Source organism: Zosterops lateralis, assembly GCF_965231275.1.
Source record: "Zosterops lateralis genome assembly, chromosome: 6".
Lineage (NCBI taxonomy): Eukaryota > Metazoa > Chordata > Aves > Passeriformes > Zosteropidae > Zosterops > Zosterops lateralis.
In genome coordinates, this window is record NC_139761.1 from 23,321,813 (window position 1) to 23,348,089 (window position 26,277).

At 48.3% G+C, this 26,277-nt stretch overlaps 1 protein-coding gene across 1 annotated transcript; it reads right to left on the reverse strand.

The window, feature by feature from the left end:
* Positions 1 to 4,932: 4,932 nt before the first annotated feature.
* VSX2 (visual system homeobox 2) lies at positions 4,933 to 26,277 on the reverse strand (the record flags this gene model as incomplete). Its single annotated transcript, XM_083862907.1, has 5 exons — positions 4,933 to 5,264; positions 6,253 to 6,433; positions 21,665 to 21,788; positions 24,654 to 24,738; positions 25,839 to 26,277. The coding sequence occupies 5 exons, from the start codon at positions 26,275 to 26,277 to the stop codon at positions 4,933 to 4,935; spliced, it is 1,161 nt and encodes a 386-aa protein (XP_083719033.1).

Sequence of the window (26,277 nt, forward strand, 5' to 3'; positions counted from 1 at the left end):
GCTAATCTGAGTCCTGACAGCAGTTCTTGAACAGAAGCCAGGTTAAACGTGTACCTGGGCTCTCTTTAGGGGGCAAAGTGCCTGGGCCAGGCTCCAACAGCCTCCTTCTCTGCTAGGGCTGCACTGTTTCATCCCCAGAGATAAAACATCCCCTCTCTTTCATCCCCACTAGCCTCCCTCACACCTCTGTCTATTCATCACCATCCCCTCCCTTGCCACAGTACCCCTCAGTCCTCTGCTGGCCACAAAGGCAACTTGGGGCAGGTCCTTGTAAACTTAGGGCCACCCCCATGCTAGTCATGAGTGATAGGACTATCCCCTTCCCAGAATAAATGCCCATTTCCAGCAGAGCTCTAGGCTGTGGTGAGCCAGGGAAGGTTTTTCTCAAGTGGCTGTCAGCTGCAGGAGGGGAATATTGCATCCTGTCCCACCTTACTGCTGGATAGCTGTCAGAGCTGTCCCCTCTGGCAGGTTGGACTGGGCTCCTCCCAAACACTACAGACTGTCAGTACCACCAGCTGAGCTGGGAGCACTTAATGAGGCCATGGTGGAGCAGCTGGGAGTGGTTTGGCATGAAGCACGGCAGCCCTTTCCTCATGCTGAGACCTCCCATCACCCACTGTAGCAGAGCTCAGCTACCTCCCTGCCTCCAAAACAGAGTTTTTTATCCTGCCTTCCTTTCCTTCAGGCCCTATATATAGGTAGGGTTTTTTTAAGGTAGAATTTGGAGGATTCCTTAATGTCATTGACAATTTCCCTTCTCGTCCTAGGGGGCACAAAGAGAAGAGCAGAAAAAGGCTCTCCCTGCAAGTAGGGTTGTTCTCAGCCAGGCACACCTAAGGAATCAACAGTAGAGATGACAGGGTTAGTAGATCTCCTCTTTGCTCTTCAAAATGCAACACCACTCACAATCTATGGAGCTGGTATGTTTGGTGAATAAGCTGAACACCAGTGTGGGAGACAGACACTATTTCCCATCAGGTGCACTCATCCCAGATCACACACTTGTTTTGTGTCAAAGCCGCCCTGAGCTTGGTGGGAACCTACAAAGGCACTGTCCCCCTGGGGAAACACAGTCCTTGGAGCTTACAGCCCCTCCACAAAGCCAGCCTCAAGCAGCCTCACTGTTACGTCAATCTCTTATTTCCTATGCACATCTGCTCTGCTTCAGCATTCTTCCTGTCCCTGGAAGACATTATGTTTTTCCACCAGACCATTCCCAGGTTCTCCTAGCAGGGCAGGCAATCCCTTACCTGGTGTCCTGGTGTAACGGAACCTGGGGTTCAGTTGGGGGGAGGCCGCGGGGCTGGCTCCCTGGGGACCTGCTGGAGCCAATCAGCTGGCTGCTTTGAAGAGCCAATCAGCTGGCTAGTGTTGAAGATTGACACCCGGTTCAACCATTTAAAAAGAGTTGAACGCACCTCTGCGGCAAAGTGCGGTTAAAATCGAGCAAAACCCGGGAAAAGGCCTCTTGGCTTCTGAACACAAAACCAGGCAGGCCAGGCTCTGCTGTGGCACTGGCCCTTTCCTGGGAAGCCCACCGGGCCCTATCCCAGTGGGGCGGCTGGGGCCCCTTTCCGGCAGATCCCGACGGTCCTTTTTTGCCAGGAGCACCATCGGCCCGTGCTGCTGGGGGCCATCCCAGCGCTGGGAGCACCCACGCGGCCGGGCCCAGCGCTGGGAGTGGCCCCGCTGTCGACGCTCAGGGCGGCCTCAAGGCCAGGAGTGGCCAAAGCCAGCAGTGGCGTCACCACAGCAGACTAGGCCCGGCCACAGGGCCGGGACTGCGTGGCCGGAATCAGTGCTGCGGGTACAGCGGTGCGCGGCTGCCTCGGCGTGGCTCGCAATGAACTTTGTTTAGCCACTTCTAGCCAGCCCGCTGCTGACAGAAGGACAAAATCAGCAGCAGCAGCTTTTCCTGTTTTCGGCGCTCCAGGCCGAAGGAAAGCGCTGAGCAGAGCTGGCGGGCAGCACGGCTCGCACAGCGTCGGCAGAGATGATGGAACCAGCAGCAAGGGGCACAGCGAGCGAGCTCTCTGATGCTGAGCCTGGGGCAGATCAACCTTTTGAGTGCAGCAGAACTCTAAACTGTTGAATTATTAATAAAAACTGTTTCCATTGATAAAGCTTGAGAACAAATGAACCTATGAACACCAGTTCTTTCCCGAATCAGGAAAAGGAAAGGGTGAAAACAACATGGCACATTGATGTCAGTGAAGAACGAGTCAAAATCTAGATGGGAGGGGATTGAGGAGATGCTTTAGTCTTGGGCTGAAATTCTTTTGTAAGGCTTTGGTGAAGATACGTTTAATATATCAGACTTTGTTTTTTTCCCTGTAATTCATGGAATGCATTGGGGGGATGTAGCATTGTAACCACAGCTGTGAGCAGAGGCACCAGTGTTGAAGTAAGCAGGTGTTGTTCATCTGTAATGCAATGAGAATACTGAAAAAAGAGAGATGAGAAACCTTTCCCCAGGAATAGAAAGAAGAAAACCTCTGTTCCCAGAGATGGATGAAAAGAACTTTTGCTTTTATGCTAGAACAGCTCATCCTTAAAATAGTACCCCATAAGTTGACATGGCCCATGAACTCAGTTGTGGGAAGGCTGCAAGAGATGGGAGGGACTTCACAATTGCAGATTTCTAGGTGGCTGCTATTTGTGGAAATTAAAAACCACGAGAAAACTGTTTCTCGTGGAGGAATCTCCATGGCATGGCAAGAGAGATTCCTCTCCCTAAGAGAACTGAAGAAAGACTATTTTAGAAGTGGTAAACTGACTGAAAGACCCAGATTTTGTCTCTTTACATTGTCAGTGGGAAAGAAAAGAGGGTGTTGAGGGAGGAGAAGTGTTCTTTCTGAAGGTTTATTTTGATGTTATTACTTTTCTTTTAATTCTGTTAATAAAGTTGTCTTTAAACCCTTTAGAGTTTTGAGCCTGTTTTGGCCTCCTCCTAATCCATATCTCTTAGCAGGAAATGAGTAAATAATTCTACTGGATCACTGGCATTTGGCCAGCACTAAACCCACTACACCCGGTAATCCCGAACAGGCTTCCATTGCTCTCGAATTGGAGCTCACCTTGCTGGAAATCCTGTGGGTACCCTTCCCTCTCAACCAGCTCCCCTGCACTTGCAGTGTCTGGCTGCTGCCTCAGCTCTTCAGGCCAGCAGGGCCCTGCAAACCTGTTCCTGGCAGAGGCTGAGCCTGCCTGGAGGTCTGTCCGACTCTCTAACACCAGGGCACATGCAATATGGGATGACCCAAAGCACCAGGGCTGCTCTGGATGCTGAAGTGACTTGTTCTCTCACCAGCTGTGTGCTGTAACTTCTGCTCCAAATACAAGCACCCCTTTCAGTTTTGTATTTCACTGCAGAGAGAGACCCAGCCCCATCACCTCCGTGCCTCGGTGGGGAGGAAAGTGCAAACCTCTGGGCTGCTTTGGATCTCTTACCTCTCTCTGGCTACAGCATGACATCCAGCTCCCTCTCAGCTTGGCTGAACTTGTCCTCCTGAACATTGGTGACTGGACTCATACACAGTATTCCTGTTTAGTTTTATTCTTTTTCATATCTTTACAGAAAATGGCACATAAATCACAGATGCTGGATGACTAGAAGTTGTTACAGCTCCATATCTCAAACACCTCAATACTGAATTATTTTCTCACTGTATATACATTATTTACACTCCATGGGCTATCATCTAACACGTCAAACGATCGGGGGACAAAGACAAACAGGGGTTGGATGACTGGGCTTAACCCTTTGATGGAAGGAAACCAGTAGCTCTGGGGAAGAGTGCTCACAGCTGAAAGCAGGACAGAAAGGGTCACCTGGAAGTCACTGTCCTATGGCTTTCGGAGGGGGAATAGTGCTTTACTGGGATGGGAAGGTGATGGTACCATGGAGTGAGTTTGGCTGTGTGGGTCTGCATGTGCTCCTATGGGATGTATGTACACGTTACAGGGTGTATCAGGGTAGATGTGCATGGCTGTCATTCCCTTTAACACTCAGAGGGTGAGCTGGACAAATTTAATTCAATAAATACATTAGGTGGATGTTGTTGTCTCACCTGGAATAATGTATTCAATAAATAAATTCACCATTCATCCCCTCTGCAGGGGTGTAGGATTTTGGTGTTTAGGACAGAGTCAGACCCAACTGCTCAGCACTGCAGCACCCAGTGAAATAGGCTGGGGTCAGCTCAGGGTGCCAGGTGGGACCAGGGTGTTGTGCCTGTAGGTCTAAACCTGCCTCTCCCTGCCAAAGACAGTCAAAATATAACTTCTCTTAAGATGCAGTCCTTTCTCAGCAGAACTCATTGCTGGGCAGGGAGAGATGGGTGGAAAGTGCAAACCACCCTAGATGGATGGTCATCATTTCATGCAAGCACTGCCGTGGGCTTGTTCTGCTGAAGCCTGGGCCACAGGCAGAGGTGATGGCCAGCAGAAGGTGGCGTGTCTGCCTGGGGCACAGTGGGACAGGGTGCAAGGGGAAGTTCCTGGGCAGCACTGGCAGAGATGTGCACCAAGGAGAGCCATGGCAGCAGGAAACAGGCTTGCTTCAGTATGGCAAATGGGGTTTGGGGCTGCAGCAGAAGGAGAAAGCCCCAGAGCCAATCGTGAGGCTGCAGGGACCAGAACCTTAGTGTCATTGGTGGTGGTGATGATGTGACACATCCCAGTCCCCCAAAAGGAAGGGGGGCGGGGGAGGGGGTGGTGAGGAAGGCCTGGTGGGGTGGAGGAGCAAGGGGCAGGGGTATGCTCAAGGGAAGCAGGCAGTGGGCACCCCTGCCAGGCAGCCCCAAACACAGAGACCAGGGCCCCTCTCCCTGGCAGGGGTGGCCAGGGACACCTGGCAGTCCAAAGGGGAACATGGCCCCCAGAGGACACAGTGTCTGTCGGGGCTGGCTTCTGCCACCTCTCTTCCCCCTAGATCAACTTCTCCTCCTTCTGTGATGAGTTCAACTTCTCTGTCTGTCTCTCATCTTCTGCCGCCGCTGCCTCCTCCCCTGTCTCCGGCTTCCTGCCTGGGGCTGGGGTGTCCCCAGCAATGGTCCCCAGGACTTTGGTGCTGTGCTCCTGAGCTTTGGCCCTGAGGGCAGCAATGCTGTTTTCTCTGAGTTCCTCCTGGGAAATGGTGGTTTTGGGATCAGGACCCCTTTCTTCTTTGTCACCTTTGTCAAGCTTGGGCAGGGCCTGGCGCTCCACCTCTGTCTTCCTCCCCGCCTCAGCCGCTGCCTCCAGAGACTTTTTGTGCATCCCTAAAAAGAATTGTTGGTATTCGGGTTTAGAAAAGCGCCTGGGCATGGGAAAGCCATCTTGAACTGAAAACAGCAAAGATAAAGAGAGGCCAGAATTAAGGAAAAGCAGAAACCCTCGCTTCACACAGCAGTCACGGCGAGCCACTCGCTCTGGCCCCCGCGTGAGGGCAACCCAGGCAAGGCAGCTGCCTGCTGGGGCAGCCCAGCATCTGTGGACTGTGGCTGGTCCCAAAGGTCTATTATAACTCTCCCCTTCATTTCTCTCTGTGAACCTGAAGCTAACTTGTTCCTGCATGGAGATGAGGGTCTCAGACAGCAGCATAGTTGCCTGAGCTTCACCAAGGCTGGGAAGGGAGATCCCTCATTAGGAGGGATATTTCTATTTCTGTATCAAACCACAACCACCCTTCTGCCTCTCTCCATTTCACACAACAGAAGGACAGGAGAGGCCATTGTCAAGATGCCAGACACTAATTTTGGGGCAGAACCAGCCTGGAAGGTCAGAAAGAGGGAAGCAAAGAGCAGGAATGTGACAGGGTAGCTGCTACCTCCATGCCTGCACAGAAAACCAAGTGAAACTTGGGCAAAGACAGAGCATTTGGGAGTCCTAGCACCCTATCCAGCATCACAGGGCTGGAAGAGTGATACTGGGATGACTTCCTGCCTTGGGCAAGGACTGGAGACCCTGCTTCAGAGCTGGGCATGAAGGATGCTTGAGCCAAGGGAAGTGAAGGTTAGCACCAGCCTGAGCATATGGGCAAATTTGTGTCCCAGACAAATTCTGCAGATCATGATCCAAGGTCCAGCGGGAATTTGGGATAAGTAGTCAAACCCTATTGACAAAGGTTTGATGGAAGCATCAAGGGGGGGAGGATGGGGGGACCTTGCCCTGCTGCCCTTCACCTATTTTCAACATGACTGATTTCTTCCTTGCACGCCCCTGTGTCTACCCATTTGCCATTCCCCATGAAGTTGGCTGCTCTCTTACCCAGGAGCCAAGGGGCACAGGACTCCATGATGCCATCCTTGGCAGACTTGAGGATGGATTCAGGCAGCGGGATGGAGTGACGCACCATGGCACCGTAGAGCCCGTACTCAGCCATCACACTGCTCCTGCCCCAGCACTTCTCCCTCTTCCGCCATTTGGCCCGGCGGTTCTGGAACCAGACCTGGAGCAGGCAACAAGGAGGGACATGAGTTTTGTGCATGGAGAAGGCATGCCAGGCCCCCTCCCATGTGGGAACATGCATGTACTTCTTCAGCACGATGAAAGCAGATGGGTGGATGTTTATCCCAAAGGTAACACAACCTCTTCCCTCATGCGACAGACATTGGGTATCTCTCCCTCCCTCCCTTCCTCCCTTCAAGGAGTGGTGAGGGGCAAGTGAAAGCAGGTCCCATCCCTCTCCACAGGATGTAATTAATTTGCCATCGCAACATCTTTTTTCTAGTGGCTTTTGGCTCTCATGCCTGGGATTTTATTTTATTATTTGCTGTGTGTCTGAGCAGCAGTACAGGGCTGCAGGCAGCAGTGCCTGCAGGGAGGGCTGGGATGGGGGCTGATGCTTGAAAGAAGGGGGAAGCTGCTCTGTGCGCTTTGCTCTGAATTCCCAGTTTGAAAAACCCCTCATCTTCTCAGAAAATTGGCAGAATAATCTCTGAGCTGTGACCTGGGGGGCAGTGAGCAGAGAGGCGGGCAGCAATGGCAAGGAGGGGGTGATACTCGCAGAAATCTATTAGTGCTCTCTCTCTGATTTCCATTCCTCTTGTCTCCCTCACCCTCCTCCCTCCCCGGCTCCCCTCCCTTTCCCCCCCAAGCAGAGGCATCAGCTTTAGATGAAAAATTGCTTGAGGTCTATTCAGAAGGAGGCAAAGGAAGAGTCAGCCCCAGGGGCAGCCCAGGCCTGATTGAAAAATAAGTTAATTTCAGTTTGAATCGATAGGCCTCAGGCACTGAAATATCACGGGAAATTAAAGCAGCTGGTCCCCAGGGAACCACGCCATTGACCTGCGCTAATTAATGCCACGGAGTTACCAGGCCCCTCTCCGAGAGGCAGTCCCTCCCTCCCGGTGGACACCCCAAACACCTCCTCATTTAACTAATTAGACTCACAGAAAATTGGGTGTTAATTTGTTTAGGATTTTTTTTTTCTTTTCTATTTTTTTCCCCTCCCTTTCCCGGAAAGTACACGGCAGAATGGAAATGAATGTCGGGGTCTCGCTGGCAGATGGATGCTCGGGGTCACTCTGCAATCTTCTCCGACTTGATTGCTTGATTAGGTCGTTAGCACATTAAAAAAAAAAATTGCTTGCCGTCTGGCGCTGGCCTGATGAGTGGGATGAGGCGGGAATCGCCTGGGTAATTTATCTTTTTATACTGCAAAGAATTTGATTTCAATCTGCAGATATATGGAGGTGCCTTTGACACCTGTTTAACATTACAGAGCTGACAGCTTAACCCTCTCGTGTCCCCACTACTCGTAGCTGTGGGGGAGCTCAAGCTGCAGTGGGGAGCACCGGGGGTCGTTGCCAGTCCCCCAGTTCTGCCATGGGGACCATAAGACTGATGCCACAGAGTGATGTTGCTCAGGTGGCAAGGCAATATCATCTCGTCTACCTGTGCAGAGAACTGCCCAGCACTGAAACCTTATGGTAGAGCTGCAGGGTAGGCAGGTGGGTGGCTTGCTACTAGCACTGATGACAGCCACCGCTGGCCATTGCCAGGAGCCCAGACAGCCTGCTCCCCCACACTGCTCTGTGGAATGGGTGGGGTGATGGTCCCACTGGCTGTGATCCCAGCTTCTCCCAGCAGAAGACACTCTGTGCATGTCAGAGAGGATGTTACCAGGCAAAGGAAGGAGGCTGCTTTACCACATGTCACCTCCTCTGCATGATAAACAGTCTGATTTACACTTTCATGCTGCCGATCTGTAACCCCTGGACTGCGGGGTGGTTGCAAATGCTCCAGGGCCTAAGCAAAGACCCTCAGGAATGCAGAGCTTCCTCTCTTTGCCTTCTCCTCCATGCCTATGTGAAAAACGGGTTTGCTTGGCTGTGCAGTCAGCAGGATGCTGGCAGAGGGTCTCACTCCAGGTCATGCAATCCTCTCATTCCCAGAACACAGGGTGCAGAGCTTCAGGTGCCTCTTTACTGATGCTTTTACCACTTGCCCTTTCTCTTGCCTTGATACCCCTATCATATTCCTGCATGACTCATGCTCCTCTTCCTTTCCTCTCAGGCCAGGTCTCAGCCTGCCCCAACACTGCCCACTGCCACTAAACCTGCTACCCTGGAACATCCCCTTTTCCATGACAGTGTTATGCAAATACTGGAGGCAGCAAAAGCGTTTCCAGCTGGCAGACCGATTTTGACTAGAGCTGGTAGAAAATCTTCAATCAAAAAATGCTGATTCAATCACACAGGAAAAACTGTGTCCAGCCAGTGGAAGTGTAATCAAAATTATCTATAGCTTTCTTCTGAATGCTGTATTTTAATCTCAGCTGCCTAAGACATGCAAAATCTATGTTTTAAAGCCAAATGAGAAAATTAAAATTGCATCAACGTCTCAGTAAGATCATTCCGAGATTTCCAAAACCATTTTTTGCTTTTTAATGGGAATTTCCTCTTGGTTTTGATTAGGAAAAATGAAAGTTTAAAAACCCGGAATATTTAGCAGAACAGAAATCAGGAAGACTGACCATCTTACTTTAATATCTTCATCTGAGGCATGAAATTCAATGAAACCAATGGTGCTCAATACTGAGTATTTCTGGGATCAGATCCCAGTCAAGCATTGCAAGCTCATTTTGAGGAACAGTGAGTGAAGAGCTTCAGCATGGCACTGGCAGCCCTCATGCCACTTCAGCAGGATTGCCCCCTATGTCCTGTTTTCATGATTTTGTCCTCATTCAGATGACTCCATCAGTGGGGCTTTCATTTACATGAAGATCTCAGTGATTTCTTCAAATTTATCGATATGTTACCAAAATTTTCACATGCCTTGATTCTGAGCTGAATTGCATGGTCATTTTAGTAATTCAGGGGTATTTTCAGCTGTGTTGGTACATCAGTCACAAAGTCCAAATACGCAGTTATTTATTATTGGCATGCCACTTTTCCAGGAGAGGGTTTCACCCTTAAACTTTACTCACCTTACACATCTCTTGTGGTTTTGGTATTCTTTGGCTGCTTATTGTTCTTGCTTGGACATATCTACTCTACAGCTTCCTCTGACTGTAAGATTTGGTCTGCTTCAACCAATGTCTAGGTTTGTCCACATTTCCTCTTGCCCCTTCCCACTCTGTGGATTGGCTCAGCTTTGTGAAATGCTTTACTGATGTTGCACTGTACTGTGCACCTTCCTTCTCACTTGTTTTCATCTGGTTCTCTGTTGCACAGCCCAGGGTATGGTGAAAAGACTGTGTTTCTGCTTCCACATCTCATGGGCAGTGGTGAAACCTTCTGATTAATTTTAGACCGAAGCATGTCACATCTTTGTGCAAAGCTGTCAAGATGTGATGTGCTCAAGTGTCTTTTGGACCAATTTGTTACACCCCAAGAAGTTTCACACCTTTTTATTTTCACACAAACACCCTTTGTGAAAGCTAGGAAGCTTGTTCCAGGAAGCCTGTCCTAAATGGACAACTGAGAAAAGTGGACAGGTTTGTCTTGCAGTATTGCAAAGCCTTATAAATGGAATGTTTCTAACTGTAATCATCACCTAATTCTCACCTCCAGTACCCACTGCCCAAAGCAATAGAAGTTCAGGCACTCTGTACTTGACTACAGGGTTGCAAGGGCTTTGGAGTGGGAGTTTTGGAGTCAAGACTGGCAAGGATAATCTTGACAATTTCCTCCTCTGAATCAGAAATGACAACTGATACTTCTTCAGATTATTGATGATGCAGAAGAGCAAATTGTAGGAGGAGAAATCTCTCATTTTGCAAGGAGACATGAGACTTGACACATCCTTGTTATCCACATTCATCATATTAGTTTGTTTACCTAATCAGTGCCTGAAACATTGTCTGAGAGATCTCCCTGAGGTTGGCCATAATTCAGAAATCTGAATTAGCAAAGGGATATTTTAAAACATCTGTGGTGTTCCTTTGTATTGTTTCTGTTTTGGTTCAGCCTAAAATTTTCCACTGGTAGCACTCATTTTCTTGGCAGCTACTTTCCAAGCTAGGGTACAAAGACAGGAGAATTGATACTGGAATACTTTTTCTTGTTAATATTTTAAAAAAATATGTTTTCCCTGCCAAGTATTCCTCATCTATTAAAGGAAAATTCCAGGCTTGATAATGGTGAAATTTTGCTTCAACAAATCTCTCATCCTGCTTTTGATATAGCATTTCAACAGGGGCATTTCAAGGAGCGAGGTTTATGGAGCACAAGCCGGTCCCAGCCCAGAGCAGCACGAGCTGAGTGTCCACTAGATGGCCACGGGCAGATGCACGTCCGCACCTGCGGACACACCGACACGGACACACAGACACTCCAGTACATGCGTTTGCCAGGCTGCAGGGAGCAGCTGCACACAGCTGTCGGCAAAACAGCGCCTAAAGCGAAGGGCAAAATCCCAAGACCCCCAGAGCCACGCTGGGACCATCTTCCCGCACATGGACAGGCAGGTGTTTGTTCCTTGTCTGTCACTTCCCCACTTGGAGCACTTTGGAGGGTCGAGCCACAGACCAGACAACACCTCCATCTGCCCTCCACGTCCCTATTGCCATCTCAGTACCCAGTTTCTCCTAACAACTACACCTCTCCCTTTTCTACCTCCTCCCTCTCCAACCCAAGACTTAACAATTACAGTGGTCAAAATGAAAACCTCCTGTGAAAAAACAGTGATGTCCTCATCCTCACATCAGACAGGACCTGTGGCCCTGGCTGGGTTCAATCTGAAGATGTGAACACTGTAAAGAATGGCCTCCTATCTTGCTTGGAGCATGTCCCCACCCATACCCATGAGGATGGGGTGTATAAAGTATACTGGGGCTGTGTAAAGGACTGCCATTAGGGCATGAGGTCTGACTGTGCCCGGGGGCTTCCTCAAACCCCTCCCTTTTAGCAATCACTACAGAAAACCTTCCTGACTGGTGGTGGAGACTGCACCACTTGTGTAAGCCTGGGAACAGTTTATTGCTGTCTTTTCAAATGTAACATCAAAATTATTGGTACTGTTTATGGTGACATCACTTTCTATGGCTGGTGTAAAGTGGTTATGAAGTTAAATGAGAGCAGTAAAGGTTGCACATGGGCTGCATGGCTGATTGCAGGACTCATCATCCCTCTTCTTGCCAAACACTGGGAAAGAGCTCGCTGAACTCACTTTTGAAAGAGCAATTCATATACACAACATAGCAAGAGCCCTTCCTGATAATAGCTGGAGTTGTGTCCAACCCACTGGCTAACAGGTGTAGCCAGAGGTACAAGGTGAGCTGTGAGATAGAACTCATCCCTCTTGAGTGAAGACATGATGGTGCATCCAAGTTTGGGTTTCCTCTAAGGTAAAAGAGTAACAGGGCATTAATTGAATATGGGCTTAGTCGGCATCTAGCAAAAATGTGTACATTATATTACCATGCCACCAGTCCTACGGGCTAGGCCTGTCTCTGAATCCTGCCCTTAAAAGCACTACATGGGCCAAGAATAACTATTTGTTGCAATTTATCTGACTTATGCAACCAAAGCTATAAAACCCCACTTGACTTGGAAATATGTCTTAAACTGCTTTCCTTTGGTAAATCTGGGGTTTTCACCTGGTCTCATGTGGCAACATGTCTTTCCACTTCTTGTAACCTTTCAAAAGCAAAGAGCTTCATTTGCTGCAGGGATCCCATCTTCCATAAAGAAAAACAAGTGTGCACATGATGTGCAGGGTCAGTATAGTGAGATCAGTGGTTCAGCACACACTCAGTCTGTGAATCACATCTGCACAGCAATTGCATCTCTGAGACATTGACTTCACCATGGCCACACTGTAATTCCAACTGACCAGTAGCTTAGCTGGCACTACAGTATAGGCTCCCATATGCTGGGACCTGGCAGATCAGCACCCAAATTCCTCTTTTCCTAACAGGCTGAGTGAAAACCAGGAAAAACATCAGGGTCATAGAAGCATGATAGTCACAAGAAAACTCATGAGAGTGCAGTCATCATCCTAATCAACTCAAACCCAGGGAGACATCTGTCATTGTCACAAATGGTTATAGTGCACATCCATCCTTTAGATGATCATGGTACCTGACTCCATCAACCAAGCTGCTATCTTGCCTGAATTATTTAATTTTGCCTTTTCCCCCACTAACACTGCTCTGCAGGTCTTCTAGCACAGAGGAAGCCTTAGCATAAATCTTCGTAAACATCCATATGTAATGCCCTCTGTAGTCATGCAGGGACACACCACATTATCACTTTCATGCTAGAGAAGGTGAGTCAGGACAGTCAGAAGAGAAATGTCACGTCCCTTCATGATGTCTTTCAATGGGCCCTGAAATCAGACCACAGGATGCCAGCATTCATCTGAGACTGTGGAGCACTGCCTGTGCTCTGGGACTGCCCCCTGTATGCCAGTGATAGCTCCATGGTGCCCTGCCCTTCATCAGTAGACACTGAGCAAAGGGCAAAGGTGCACTCTGACCTTCTCCAGAAGAAAAACATAGGCACCAGAGGCTGTGCACCAGCGAGAGATGCTGTCTGTAGTACTACTGGTGTCCACTGTTCCCTGAGATAACATTCCAGCCCACCCCTACGTGCATGGGGACAATCTGCAAAGTCCCCAAGGGGTACAGCACATGCTCATCAATGCACTGCACCCCTGAAGCATTGATGCATTAGCTGGAAGATATCTATACAAACATGAAAGTTTATAAAATGCTGTGAGATGTAATCAGTTTCCATACACCAGCTTGGGTGAGCCTTCAGCACTCTAATCCTACCACGTGTCTGTTCCTGGCTCTACTTGTTCTTCAGCTCTGTGTACCCTTCACCTTCTTTGGGTAATTCACAACTCCAGGGGTGTTCACATGACATCTTCCAGCTCCAGAAAACTGATGCTCCAGGCACTGGCTTCTGCTGTGCTGCTGATGCCTGCAGCCCACACCACCAGCGTGGGCAAAGCACAGCTGATGGTGTGACCCGCAGAGCTGGGAACTCACAGGCTGTCCAGGAATACTGCTGGCACCCAGACAGCACATCGGAGCTCGCCAGCACAGTCCCAGGGCTGGAACCCTCCCTTAGACACTGAGCCTTGATCTCATCCATGGTCATCATGTAAGCTGAAGAAACTGATCCAGTGAAGTAACAAAAAAGTAACAAAGTTGTTGTAGTGATAGTCATGGGGCACTGTGAGTTAGAAGGCTGGCAGTGAAGGGACCCAGAGATATCAGAAAGATGTGATGGACATAAAGCAAGTTGTCTTGGAATGGACATCACTGGCACATCTGGCTATGAGCAGTGTCTGGCATAGGTATTTAGCATGCATGTTCACATGGATGGGGATGGCTAGATCCTTCCAAGAAGTTTTTTCTCAACAACACTCACAGTTCAGCCCTCCCTCTGGGTGAGCCAAGCAGTGTCTTTAGGAAGGAAAGGGTAGCACAGTGAGAAAGTATTTTACCCTGTGGATCCCAAAGCTGTAGGTGAACCAGAGCTCTCCAGAGGCATGGGTGGGCAGCCTGTGTGTGCTGGCCTGCCTGAACAACACAGGTATGAGCTAATCCAGCCTGGCATGGTGCTGCTGCTTATCCACATTGTAGCAGGTCAGCTACAACAGCCAGGCACAAGTCAGTCACTAGGTTACTTCTAGGCTGCAGAAGGGACATAACCCCTAATGTTTATGAATATGCAACATGCATGGCATGAGCATTTATATAACTCACAGAAAGGTGACCAGATACAAGCAATGCTTGGCTTGCATCCCCCTGCTACATTTTTGAAGAGAAAGCTGCAGCTGAAAGCTCTAATAACAACATGGCAGCCATAGTTTCTGCTCTGCCTTTGCTCAGACATTTGGGAGTCTACCAGATACCTGCTGAGAGAAAAAGTGGGGAGCAAAGTGTGCTTCTCACATCAGGCAGGTCCTAAACTGAACACCTCTTGCTGCTGCTCCCAGGACATTTAAGCTCAGGGTAGATAAAAGAGCACCTAATACTTTTTCACAGCCTCCTATGAAGCGCCCTTTGGAAGGCATCTTTGCTGTAAGATACTGTAGAAACAGTTTGCTGTCCAGCTCAGTTCCTCTTTTCTGCTCCTCAGAAAGACTCGCTGGCCTCATGCATGTGGAGATTGAGGTTCCTCTGGACTGCTCTACAGTGCCTGGACAAAACCTGGCTCACAGAATATGCACAGAGAAGGGCAATGAAAAGGAGAGCAGGTTTGTGCTTCCAGAGAAGAATCAGAAGAACTTGTTGAGATCTATCAGGCTAAAAGAAAAACACTACAGAGAGAAATAGATCCATTAAGAAATAAAGGGGAGAGTAAATTAACTGAGTGTCTAAAGTGCCTCTGTTATTGAACTGTTAGAAAAATCTCTATTCAAAGTCAGGAAAGGAGGAAAACTTTGTAATAAAGGGTCATTAAAGGGAAACATGAATGCAACAATCAGCTGTTCCCTCTGCCAGGCGTCATAAGACTGGAGAGGAATTAACTACTGAAATTGCTGGGATGAAGAATTATTTTTTAAAAATCAGTTGTGAAAAACTACAGTGGTATCAGAAGAGAGAAAAGAAAGTTCATCCTTAAGTGATGAAGTGAATACAGGTGTTCCCAGCACAGGGATTTGAGACAGTATTTCCAGAAGAGCTAAAGTTATCAAGGAACTGCATTGCCTAAGCTAACTCAGAGAAGTGTTAGCCTTAAACTACTGTTATTAAGAAAATGGGGGAATGAATGCAGAGAAGAGTTGTCACAGCCTGGCATCATGCCCGCAGAGCCCTTCCTGATTCTCTTGGACATGATAGGGAAAGCCTTTGCCAAGGCATTCCACAGAAATGGGCTTCAGCATATTTTGTTGCCCACCTGTCTTTCCTCTCACAGGGAACTCATGTGACTGAGTGCTTGAAGGTGTCAGATCCTTGCTGATAGTGTCTCCAAACCATGGGCAGAACAAGCAGAGTCACTGTAAAGAGCCTTGTTTCCCTCCCAATACTGTGGAGGAGCAGATCAAATTCACAGTCCCTTATCCTGGGACAGTCATGTACATCTTGCAAGAACAGAGCAGAAGGCAAAACCAGGCAAGTTTAGGTTTATTTGTTTTTCTGTTCCATTTAGAAAATTGGTCAGTGGCTAAAGCAACTCAGGGACTGAACACAGAAGCATAAAGCAGTACCTGGGTAAAGAAAATATTCATAACTCTACAGCTACACCTCTGCACTAAAAAGACCTTTTAAAACTGCACCTAACAGCCCCAGTTGTAGCAGGGTAAAAATCCCACAAGATAAGGAGGCAATCTGCATGGTCTAGCAACAAGCAGGAGAGTTCCCACTTCAATAAGCTGAAGTGTCATTCCCAGCCCTCCATTTTCCTTCTTTTCTCCTGCCACATTTTTCTCTGTCCAAAAGCATGTAGTGTAAGACTTTTCAGACAGAAATCCCTTTGGAAAGGCTTGCCTGGGTCCCTGCTCTTGCCCATCACCCAGCCCCTGTTTGCTGCTCTGGTAATTAACTTGTAAACGAAGTTCTAGCACATGGGCTGAAAACAGGCCATAGATAAAGGGTAATGAAAACAATCCATTAGAGAAAGGGCCAAATTAAACAACTCTTAATTGAAAAATGGAAATGAATATGAATTTAGATCAACTAAACAAGCATGTTATTGAAGAGGCAGAAAAGTGGATGAACTCCTAACATACCAATTAAAGACATGGAGGCTGAGATGCACCATATGCCATGAGAAAACCTCATAATAATATTCTCAGTAAGCCACTAAGTTTGATTAGTTTTATTACTCTCACTTGTATACTTCCTACATTTCTAGAAGCATAGGGGAAGTTTATGACACTTATCTGGTATCACACAGCCATGGCTTGCCCCAGTGCTCATGAATTATTGGCAAAGGTAGCCAGCACTAGCTGCTCAACTCTATTTCATTATTTACTGCTTGCAGGACTCTTAAACCATGTATATTTTGAAATAGTTGGCTCACACAACAGCAACACTTTCGGCTTGTCCTTCACCTTGGTAATCTATCTCCACAGCCCCAACCACTCTGGTAATTTCCTTCCAGCTACGTGGTCCCCGTGAATGTGCTGTATAGAGATACCAGTTGGAGCCCACAGGCAGTGTGCCTTATGCTGGCCTTTCTCTCTCTGTGTGCAAGACTCACCCAAAATTTTAACAAGAGTAGAGATGTCGTCACTTCTTAGAGTAATAGTGATTGATAAGCTTAAAGGATCCAAACCCACCACTTTCTGCAGCACTAAGTAATGCTTTGGTGGCCATTCCAGGCACAGATTCAGGAAAGGTCACCAGCTGCATGGAGCAATCACAGCATTCCATACTTACACCATGGGATTCAGACTGTACTTCAGCACTCTGCAGCAAGCAGGAAAAGCTGGCAGGAAAGGAAGAAACCAGGGCTGCTAAAGCTGCATATAACTAATTTTTCCTTCATGCTTTCTATCATGTTTCTTGAAGGGACTCCATGGGTTTGTTCCTGAGCTCACACTCAGGCAGTACTGGTTCCTTAGGCCTTGTCAAATTATGTTCATCTCTAAATAGAAGCTTTTTGCAAAACTGGAGGAAGGTAAGCCTCTGTCCTTGCAAAATACTCTTGGTACTTGCTTCCCTCTAAATGATTACTCCTGGTTCCTCCATCCCTGTTTAACTCTTAAAGGGCTTCACAGTGATACTGAAATTATCTGATAGCTAAACCAATACTTTTGCAAATAGAGATTTAGTCGACCTTATTTTGTTTTTAGCCAAAATTGGCCTCTTAGCTGCCTGACAAAGGTTGCTGGATGCACAGACAATCCCCATTCTGCACACAGCACCAGCGTCTTCTTGGGATTTGTTTTGCTTATGTGAGCAATTTTATTTGTCCCCAAATTTGTCATCCAATAATTACCATACAATCTTTTAACAACAGCTGACAATTTTTAGCAGTTTTATTACCTTTTTTAATTGATGACTTCCCTTAAAAGGTGACTCTAATGTCCCTACAATAGCAGTCAGGATCTTATTTTTTTGAAATACTGATTAATCAATTTGTTTGATCAGCAGGAGACATACTCTAAGGACAAACATACACAATCATTTCAGTAATTCCCAAATCAAACTGGTACTGAACTTTAATATTGTAACTACTCAGTTTAAAGTTTGGAACTCTTATGTATTAATAAATTCAATAGGGATAACTTATCTAAAATCTACACATTACACTTAAGAGATTTGTTATGAGAAACAGCAATTAAAGTCTGATGTTGCAGTACTTGTCAGCCTCAGGACTTTTTTAATACTTCATGATGTTTATTAAGGATATACTTCCCCACAGGAACCTACTTACCTCTCTTAGATTTTACAGAACAGTCTGGGTTTATTCCAATACTGGCACTTCAACTCCTATGAGTATTCTTTCAAATACATTGATTAATGTGGTCTTTTTAAGCATCTTGCAAAATAGCCACAGTGACATCTGATCTGACTTGTGCACAGTATCTCACTATGAAAAAAAATATTTTCCCATGCTGCCCAATGGGAGGATGCTCATTTTCCTTTCAGGAGCAGCCAGCTCAGTGTGGGAGTAAGACACACATAGTGTGTGTCTGCCTTGGAGAAAAAAATACACTTTCATCTTCTCTTTAAATGGAGGTTTTGAATATTTTCTTCCTGGATTCAATGTTCTCTTAAACCAGTAACTTTTTTGGCCTCTGACGGCTATTTGTTGTGTTCCACTAAAGGCTCTACCTGCAAACAGTTCCTATATATCATCCTTTCAATTGCCCTCTTTGAATTTCATTTTCACATCAAATTTCATAGGTGATTTACTTTCTCTTTGACTAATCCCTCCTGAGAAATAATTCCATGAATGAAAATAAGGGGTAGATATCAGTCTTAGATGAGGATCCAATGGGAAACCACATGAAACACTGTAGAAGTCCACAACATGTGATGCTCACAACAATATTAGAAAACACTTTCATTAATGACCTACAAGAGGGAGAGAGCATTGCTGAAAAATGAGAGGAACCACAAGCTACAGTGAAAATGCAAAACTATAGCGCTCCCCCAGGCAGCTGGAAACTCATGCAAGGAAAAAGATGCAATGATATGAAATTATAAATATTATGAAGATGGGAGTAAAGATTCATTGTAAACTGTCTCTTCCAAGGGGCATTAAATTATGCTAAGAGATTCAAAGCAAGATTTACTGCACTTGGTCGGTTCTGCCGCAGAACTTCTTGCCATGGGATATTAAGATATTTACATGTACTCAAAATCCCAGGAGACTGACACAGTACTCAGTATCACTAGATAGCTGCCCTGTGTAGCATCCACCTCTTGCCACTGTCAGAGCTGGTAGGGATGTTATTATGCTTGTTAGCCAAAGTTAACAAAATTCCATACGAAAACCAGAACACTGAAGGGAAAATCCTGAGCATAAAATAAAATCTGTCTAAAAGAAGTTTGAAGGGACTGAATTAGATAAATGGAAATAAATAAGGAAGCAAGCAGGCCAGTGCTAATCCAAGGCTATTTCTGCAAGGGACCACAAGTCCAGCTGAACTGGTGTGAACAGCCCCAGCATGTGGTCCAGGAAGGGTGACAGACAAGATGGGCTTCCTGTAAGAACAACCACATGATTAAGAGATGACCTGGTGATTTATGAAGGATGATTTAAGGAAAGATCTTTGCAACTTGCTTAAGCAATGATGAAAACCAAAAGTGACAGCCAGGAGAAGAAATATCTAAGATTTATTTAAAGAGTGTGAACTTTATAACCAGGGGAAAGAATTAGGCTAGTAACAAAAAGGTCCAAAGTTGAAAAGGAATATGAGGTAAAATATCAAGAGGTATGATCAAAGTCGGGAATCACCTTACCATGGCTTGTCACACACAAAAATACGGACAAGGAGATTTCACAGAATGTGTGGTAAGGGACAATCAACTGCAGATCTGTTGGAAAGAATAGTGATGCTCAGAACTCCTATGTGAGCCTGATGCTTACCCTGGCAAGGTGCTCAACAAATGCTACAGAAATTCTGTTGTTTCTCATTATTTCCCCTTTCATGATCAGCAAAACTGTTATTCACAATCACTTTTTTTCTGGAATACACATGCAATAAGTTACACCTGATGTTCAGAGCAGCCACACATTGGGGTGCTTCTGCTGTCCAAGTCTAATCTGATCTCAAGAGCAGAGGGGTGACAGTAAGGAGCCCTCCTAGGTTTAAAAGCTGCAATACAGGAAGAGTAGGCAGTTGTTCATTAGCCAGCTGCAGAATGACAGGGCAGACAAGTAAGTGACAGTTAAGATACTTTACCCGCTATTTCATTTCCATATCAGTTAAAACACTCAGCACTAGAACGGCGCTCCAGGTGCTGAAGCCGTACAAACTGTGTCAGCTCTACACTGTCTGCCACAACATCTCACTCCACCTCACACAGAGTGAATGCTCTCAGCTCTGGCCAGAGAAATGGGGCCTCTGGAATTTAACATACACTGTGCCACTAGATGAACATCTTCCTCGAAAAGGTCTTCTATGGGAAATCAAAGGATCTTCTTACCGGCCCAGCACCAAATGGTGGCTGTAGGCAACAATAAGCTCCCAACAGTCTCTCCTCTCTTGACCTCACGTCCTATAGGACCATAGGTGGAGAAGTGATCATCCATCCATTACACTCTTTCTAAAGGTAAAACATCAGGGCTTGTTTCTCAGAGCAAAATCCTAATACATCAGGTAGAATTTGAGATGATGGGCCATTATTTCTGAAGACCGGTGGAAATCCTGTTAGAACCAGGTTATCTACAAGCTGTTAGATCAGTGGGAGTTCTGCCAGGTCAACGGGATAAGAAGCACAAGTTGTTTTTTTAAAAATGTCATTTTTGATTGAGCACAAGAATAAGGGTGGTGAAGGGAGTTCAGGACAGAGGGTTAAAAGGCTACACTTCTGTGTTGGAGGATCTTCCTGTACCTGCACAGGGTGATACTGCATCAACTTCCAGCATCAGTATTATCCTGCTAAGTGCTCTCTGATCTACAGTCCAAACCCACAATGGAGCAGCCTCCTGGGCCATGTCTTCAGCAAAGAAAGAGCAGAAGCTCAAGATGCAGCTTGGTGGGTGCTGGGCATGCATGAGGGATGAACAGAAGGAGGAACCAGGGAAACCAGGACCCTCCCTACACTGCATGGCACATAGGACAACGTCTCTTGTGGAAGTTACTATGCACCAGTCACAGAGGCCAGCCACTGCCACAGGTTAACTTCCAGCCAGACCAGAACTCCACCTGCTCAAGGCTTGGCCATTACACTCCTGTGCCTTGTGTAGAAACCTGATGGGAGCAAGCCATGGGGTAAGGTGAGGCAACAGAAGCTGCTGGAGCCCACCCTTGTGAACATCACATTAACTCTGTCCAGTGTGCCTCCCACACTGTAAACAGCAGCTGCTAAGTCCTCTCCAGCTATCTGGCTGTAATGCATGCCAGAGGCTGGTCCTGGCCCAGCCCTGCAGCTCAAGCAGCTCCTTTCTGCTGGAGGATTCACCACACAGCAGTGGTGTTCCAGACCACCTTGTTCTACCTCCTCACAGCAGCAGCATGACAGGACTGATATGCAGCAAAACCTTTAATGTTAAAACCAGTTAACTTTATAAAACCTAACAGATAAAAAAAAAAAAAAAATTAAAAAAAATTATCCCCAGAAACTTTCAGGGAAACGTCACTTTGGGATGCAAATACATTCAAAGTGCAGATGTGGTGGAAACATTTCACTGAGACTCATTCATCATTCCCACACTGCATCCTACCCACAGCTGTACCAGCTGCCCATGCCATCTCTGTGCATCCCTCTGTGGCCAGAGCTGAGCTCTTTCCCTTCTTTCCCAGACATGGTCTGGGTTCAAGAAGAGGTTCTCTTCTTGCTTTTACCAAGACTTTGAAAGGCTATCATCTTTTTTTGCATGCCTGCTGTCCTCTGATTTAGGATTTCCTCTGTTACACACACCCTAAATCACTGGTACAACACACCACACACAGCACATGTCGACATACAAACACCAAATACAAATCTACCGAGAATATCTGATCTGTCTGCCTATTCATCAAAAGCAGGAGAGTGGACAGCCTGGGGAAGTTTATTCAGAAAAACATCAGTCTTCCCATGCCGCTGCCTTTTCTTCATGGAGGGATGAACATGGCTGAGAGCAGCACAATAAGGGGGTCCAAGATATATGATTACCTGTATCCTGTCTTCTGGCAACTCTGTTTTCATGGCCAACATCTCTCTAGCATATACGTCAGGATAGTGGGCCTCATTGAAGGCCTTTTCCAGCTCCTCCAGTTGATAGGATGTGAAGATTGTCCTGAGGGGAGTAAAACTCTTTGATCAAAACACAAGAACCAGCAAAGATGATGAAGAGTCAAAAAAATGGATACTGAAAATGGTGAAACCTGAGTAACTAGCTAATACATAGCTTTTCCCCACCTCCTGTGTTTCTGTGCACAAAAAGGTCAAATGCCTGGGTGAAAGGAGAACCAGAAAATGCCAGAAGACAGCATTTTTAACAGTTACAAATCACCTTCCCTTTCAGGGACTTGCCTATGGAGACAGTGTCCCCAGCAGCAAACACCTGCAGCAATGGCAGCTGATCTTAGACTCTGCTGCCTCTTGTGAGGATCATCACACTGAGATGAAGCAGCATCTCCTCATAACCCTGTCTGGAGATGTGCTGAGGCCTTTCCCAGCTGCTGGTCCTTAGCCTCTTCAAACTCCATGAGCAAATAATCATTCACCTTGAGTCTCAGTCTTTGGACAAATTCTCCAAATGTTTTCTCCACCCTAACCCACCACTTTTCACCAGATCTTCCCCATGAGAGTCAGGACCAGCTCCCTTCCTCTGCTTTTACCCTGGCTGCTTCCCCTCCAATATCCCGTTAGCTGCTCCCTGCCAGTTTGCATTACCCCATTATCCTTTAGAAATCCTCCTGGACCACCCTGGGCAGGCAGCAGCCCAAGCTGCCTCTGCACAGTCAGTTCTCAGTTTGGGACAACTAAATTGAAAAATCAGCAGCTGGAAAGCTGAGACAGATGAAAGCCCTTCTTTAGCAGATGGATGAGAAGTCTCAGGCCACTTCCACTCCCTGAGGGTTAAAACTCCCACCCTTCAACTCCTCCAGTACAGAAAGCACAGTTTTTGATAAAAGCTAACAATACTGCAATGGAAAAAAAAAAAAAAAAAAAAAACCCAACAAAAAAAACAAAAAACCACCACCACAACAACAACCAAAAAAAAAAAAAAACAAACTACAACAATAAAACCCAAACAACAACCAAATAAAAAACCCCAAACAAACAAAAAAAAAAAAAAAAGAAAAAGCAACAAAAGCTAAAGCCAACAAAAAAACTCAGCCAAAAAAACAAAGCAAAAGAAAACAACCCTCAACCCAAAAACGAATTCCAGTCCTTGTGTAAAGTAAATATATAAATTTACCATCAATCTAAGAAACATGTATCTCCCAGAAGGAAAGAGGAAATAGAGTCTTTTTCTAAAATACACTCAGATTTCAGAAAAGCCTGTCAGTTCCAGAGAGCATAAACAGAAAATATCAGAAATATCCTCTGCTATACAGAATGAAAAGGATTCTACCAGATCGATAATATTACTAACAAAAGCAGCAGGCAAATGCAAGGGACCTGCCTGCAATCAGACCCTTCTTTAAATTCACTCTTAAATCCATTCTTTTTTCAAACAGTTTTTCTTCAGCTCTGACAAATCTGTGAACTCTAGGGACAGCAGAGGTACACTGAATCATGTATTTTCTCCTTCTGGGACCACAGAAAAAAATATTCCAATTTTGATCCAGTTTAAATTTCAACCATTCCCCTCCATCTTCCCCCGACAAGAGCGCAGAAGCCTGTCCAGGCTCACCGGCGGGAGGGGTTTGCGGACACTCAGTTGAAGTTTTCCCTTTTTAGCTCGTGCCCGGGCAGTCCCTGTCCCTTTTACAATTCACAATCCACTGCCCCTTTTGGTCTTTCTATCCTGCAACTATTTGCACGCTATTGGCCAGTCACCTTCCAGCCCTTCCTCGGTACAATTAGAGGTCTTAACTGTTTAGCACAGAATATACAACTACAACTAAATGTTGCAGGTCTGTTTCTGTCTAGAACTGAAAAACAAAACAAATCTGAAATTCGTTTCCTATCCAGAAAACGAAATTCTCGTCCAGATCGGGACCTGTACACCAGTCCCAGCTGTGTTATCACCCAGCTCTGCATGAGGCATAAAGAAAATGAACTCTTGCTTACTGCAGAGCACCAAACAGGGAACATTTGCCTGGGAAGGGGGTTTGGAAAGGAGCCCTCCAGACCGAGCCTCTTGTTGCACACATAGCAGGGTGTCTCCTGGGATAGTCGGTCTCCTTCCACCCTGCGTCCTGCTAAGCTTTCACTGGAGCGTCTTTTAATCCACCTTTACTGCATCGTGGCAGGATTGATTTAATTATTCCTAAATCACACTCAGTGGATGGTGTTTGGCCTTCCTTTGTCCTGGCGCTCTGGCCACAGCAATGCCAGAAACCAGCACGGGATTTTTCGTTTCTGTTTATAAAGTGCAAACAAACCAACTCCATTTTAACTGTGGGAGAAGTCAGGCAAAGTCTATTACCCTGACCGTGCTGACAGGAAACCAAATCCAAAGTGGATCTTCGTTTCCTTAAACAGTTTCCCATCCTTCTTCTGCTTCTTTGCAGGCTCTCTCTGATTCCCAACTATTTAATCTATCGGCAAAATATTTATTTTTTAATGTAAAAAAAAAAATTTAAATTATCGATAGAAATTCTGTATTGCTGAAAGCCAGTGGAGCTGCAAACGGCTTTTTTTATTTCTGACAGGTTGCTGATTTTCCCTTCCAAGCACTGATGATCCGCATTCCAGCGCAGCTCCTGGGCTGCCCGGGATTGCGGCTGGGATACCTGGATCCGCAGGCAGAAAGAATTAAATACAATGACACCTGTGGTCGAATCCCCCACTCCCTACAGGCACGTCCCCATATCCCATTTATTTTGGGCGGATAGAAGGAGTAAAGGGAAGGACGGGCGCTCCGGGGCCGGTGCCGGGAGGGATGTTTTGCCCCAGGCCGGGGCGGGCTGTTCCCGGCGGGGCTCGCCCGTGACCGGCTCCCTGCGGACTGCGGCCACCGGAGCGGGGGGTGGCCCCTCTTTCTTACCTGTGCCGCCTCTTCTTTCGTTTCTTGCTCTGATTTAGGGAAGATTTGGACATTTTTCGATCGCTGGAGGAGACATCCTCGGAATCTGCGGAGAGACAGGCAGCGGCTGTGGGCCGGGGCTCGCTCCCCGCGGGCCCTCCCGGGTGGGGCCGGGCCCCGCTCCCCCGCCGCCTCTGCGCGGAGATTTCGTTGCGATGGCGGCGCGGACGGGCCCGACGCCGGGCGCTCCCTGCAGCGGGTCCCGGCGCCGCTCCCGCCCCGGGGCAGCTCGGGCCGATGCGCCCCGGCCAGGGAAGGCTCCGGGCCGGGACCGGGCTCCGGCTCTCGCCTCTCTCCGCCACAGTCGTTTGCTGAGGCTGCTGTTGCCTCGCCGCTAAAACGCAGAGCCCGGCGGGCTCAACAAAAGCGAAGGAAAAGGGGAAAGCTGCGGCCCCCTCTCCGCGGCCCGGCCACCGCCACCGCCTGCCCCAGCCCGGGGATCCCGGACCGCGCCGGGGAAACACCGACACGGGGAGGGAGACGCCGAGCTTTACCGAGCTGCCGGTAAAAACAAGCCCCGGGAGGAGCCGGGCTCCCCAGGGATACCACGGCCCGGGGGTGTTACGGGCAGGACGCCGCCGCCTTTGCCCCGAAGGAGCAGCCGGGGGACGGATCAGGGACCGATATTTCGATGGACGCTCCGGTCCCTCTCCTGCCCGCGCCGCCCCGGCCCCTCGGCGGGCCGTGCTGCCAGCGGGGCCACGGGCACGGCCCGGGACGGGGCCGCTGCTGGAGGGGAGCCGGGGATGGCCCCGAGCCAGGGGGGTCCTGCCTGCTGCCTGCCGCCCTGCGGGGACACGAAGCGGCCGCGAAACCGGGCCTGCAGGCAGAGTTGTGAGAGGCTGCTGCCGTCTAGGAAAAGGATGCCGAAAGAGTCCCAATTCTCCGGCAACGACGCGGGGTCCCGGGGGCCGCTCCGACGGGGCTCTGCGCATCCCTAGGCCGGGCCCCCGGGGCCGCACCATCGGACCGCGGCCGCAGCCCCGGACGGGGGAAAAATACGATCCCGCCCGCCCTTCTCCTTGTGCTCGGGATCGAAACGAAATCTCCGTTCCGCCGCCGAGCGAGCGGCCTCCCGGCGGGCCAGAGGCTGCGGGGGCGGCGCTGGGGGGGCGCGGCGGGCCCCGGGGCCGGGGACGTGCCTACCTGAGCTGGCCGTCTGGCTGCTGTCCAGCTGCCCGGGGGCCCGGGCCAGCGGCTGCAGGTGCACGCTCTGGGGGTCGGAGAGCACCTCTAGGAAGGTGGGCTGGGTGTAAAAGCCGGGGATGCCGCCGGCCCCCAGCAGCCCCATGCCCACGCCGCCCACCCCGGCGGGACTGAGCACGGAGCGGGCCGCCAGCAGGTGCCCGGCGGGCAGAGAGTCCAGGGCGGCCCGGGGGTGTGACGGCGGCTCCTTGTTCAAGCCCAGGATCTCCTGGATGCCGAAGCCGGTGCAGCGGGGAGGGGTGGGCCCGGAGTTGGACTTGACCCCGGCCGCGGGGGGCGGCGGAGGCGGCGGCGGGGCGGCGGGGGCGGCGGCCGCGCCGTCGGGCTTGGGCTTGCCGGGCAGGCTGGGGGCCAGCGCCGCGCCCGCTTTGCCCGTCAT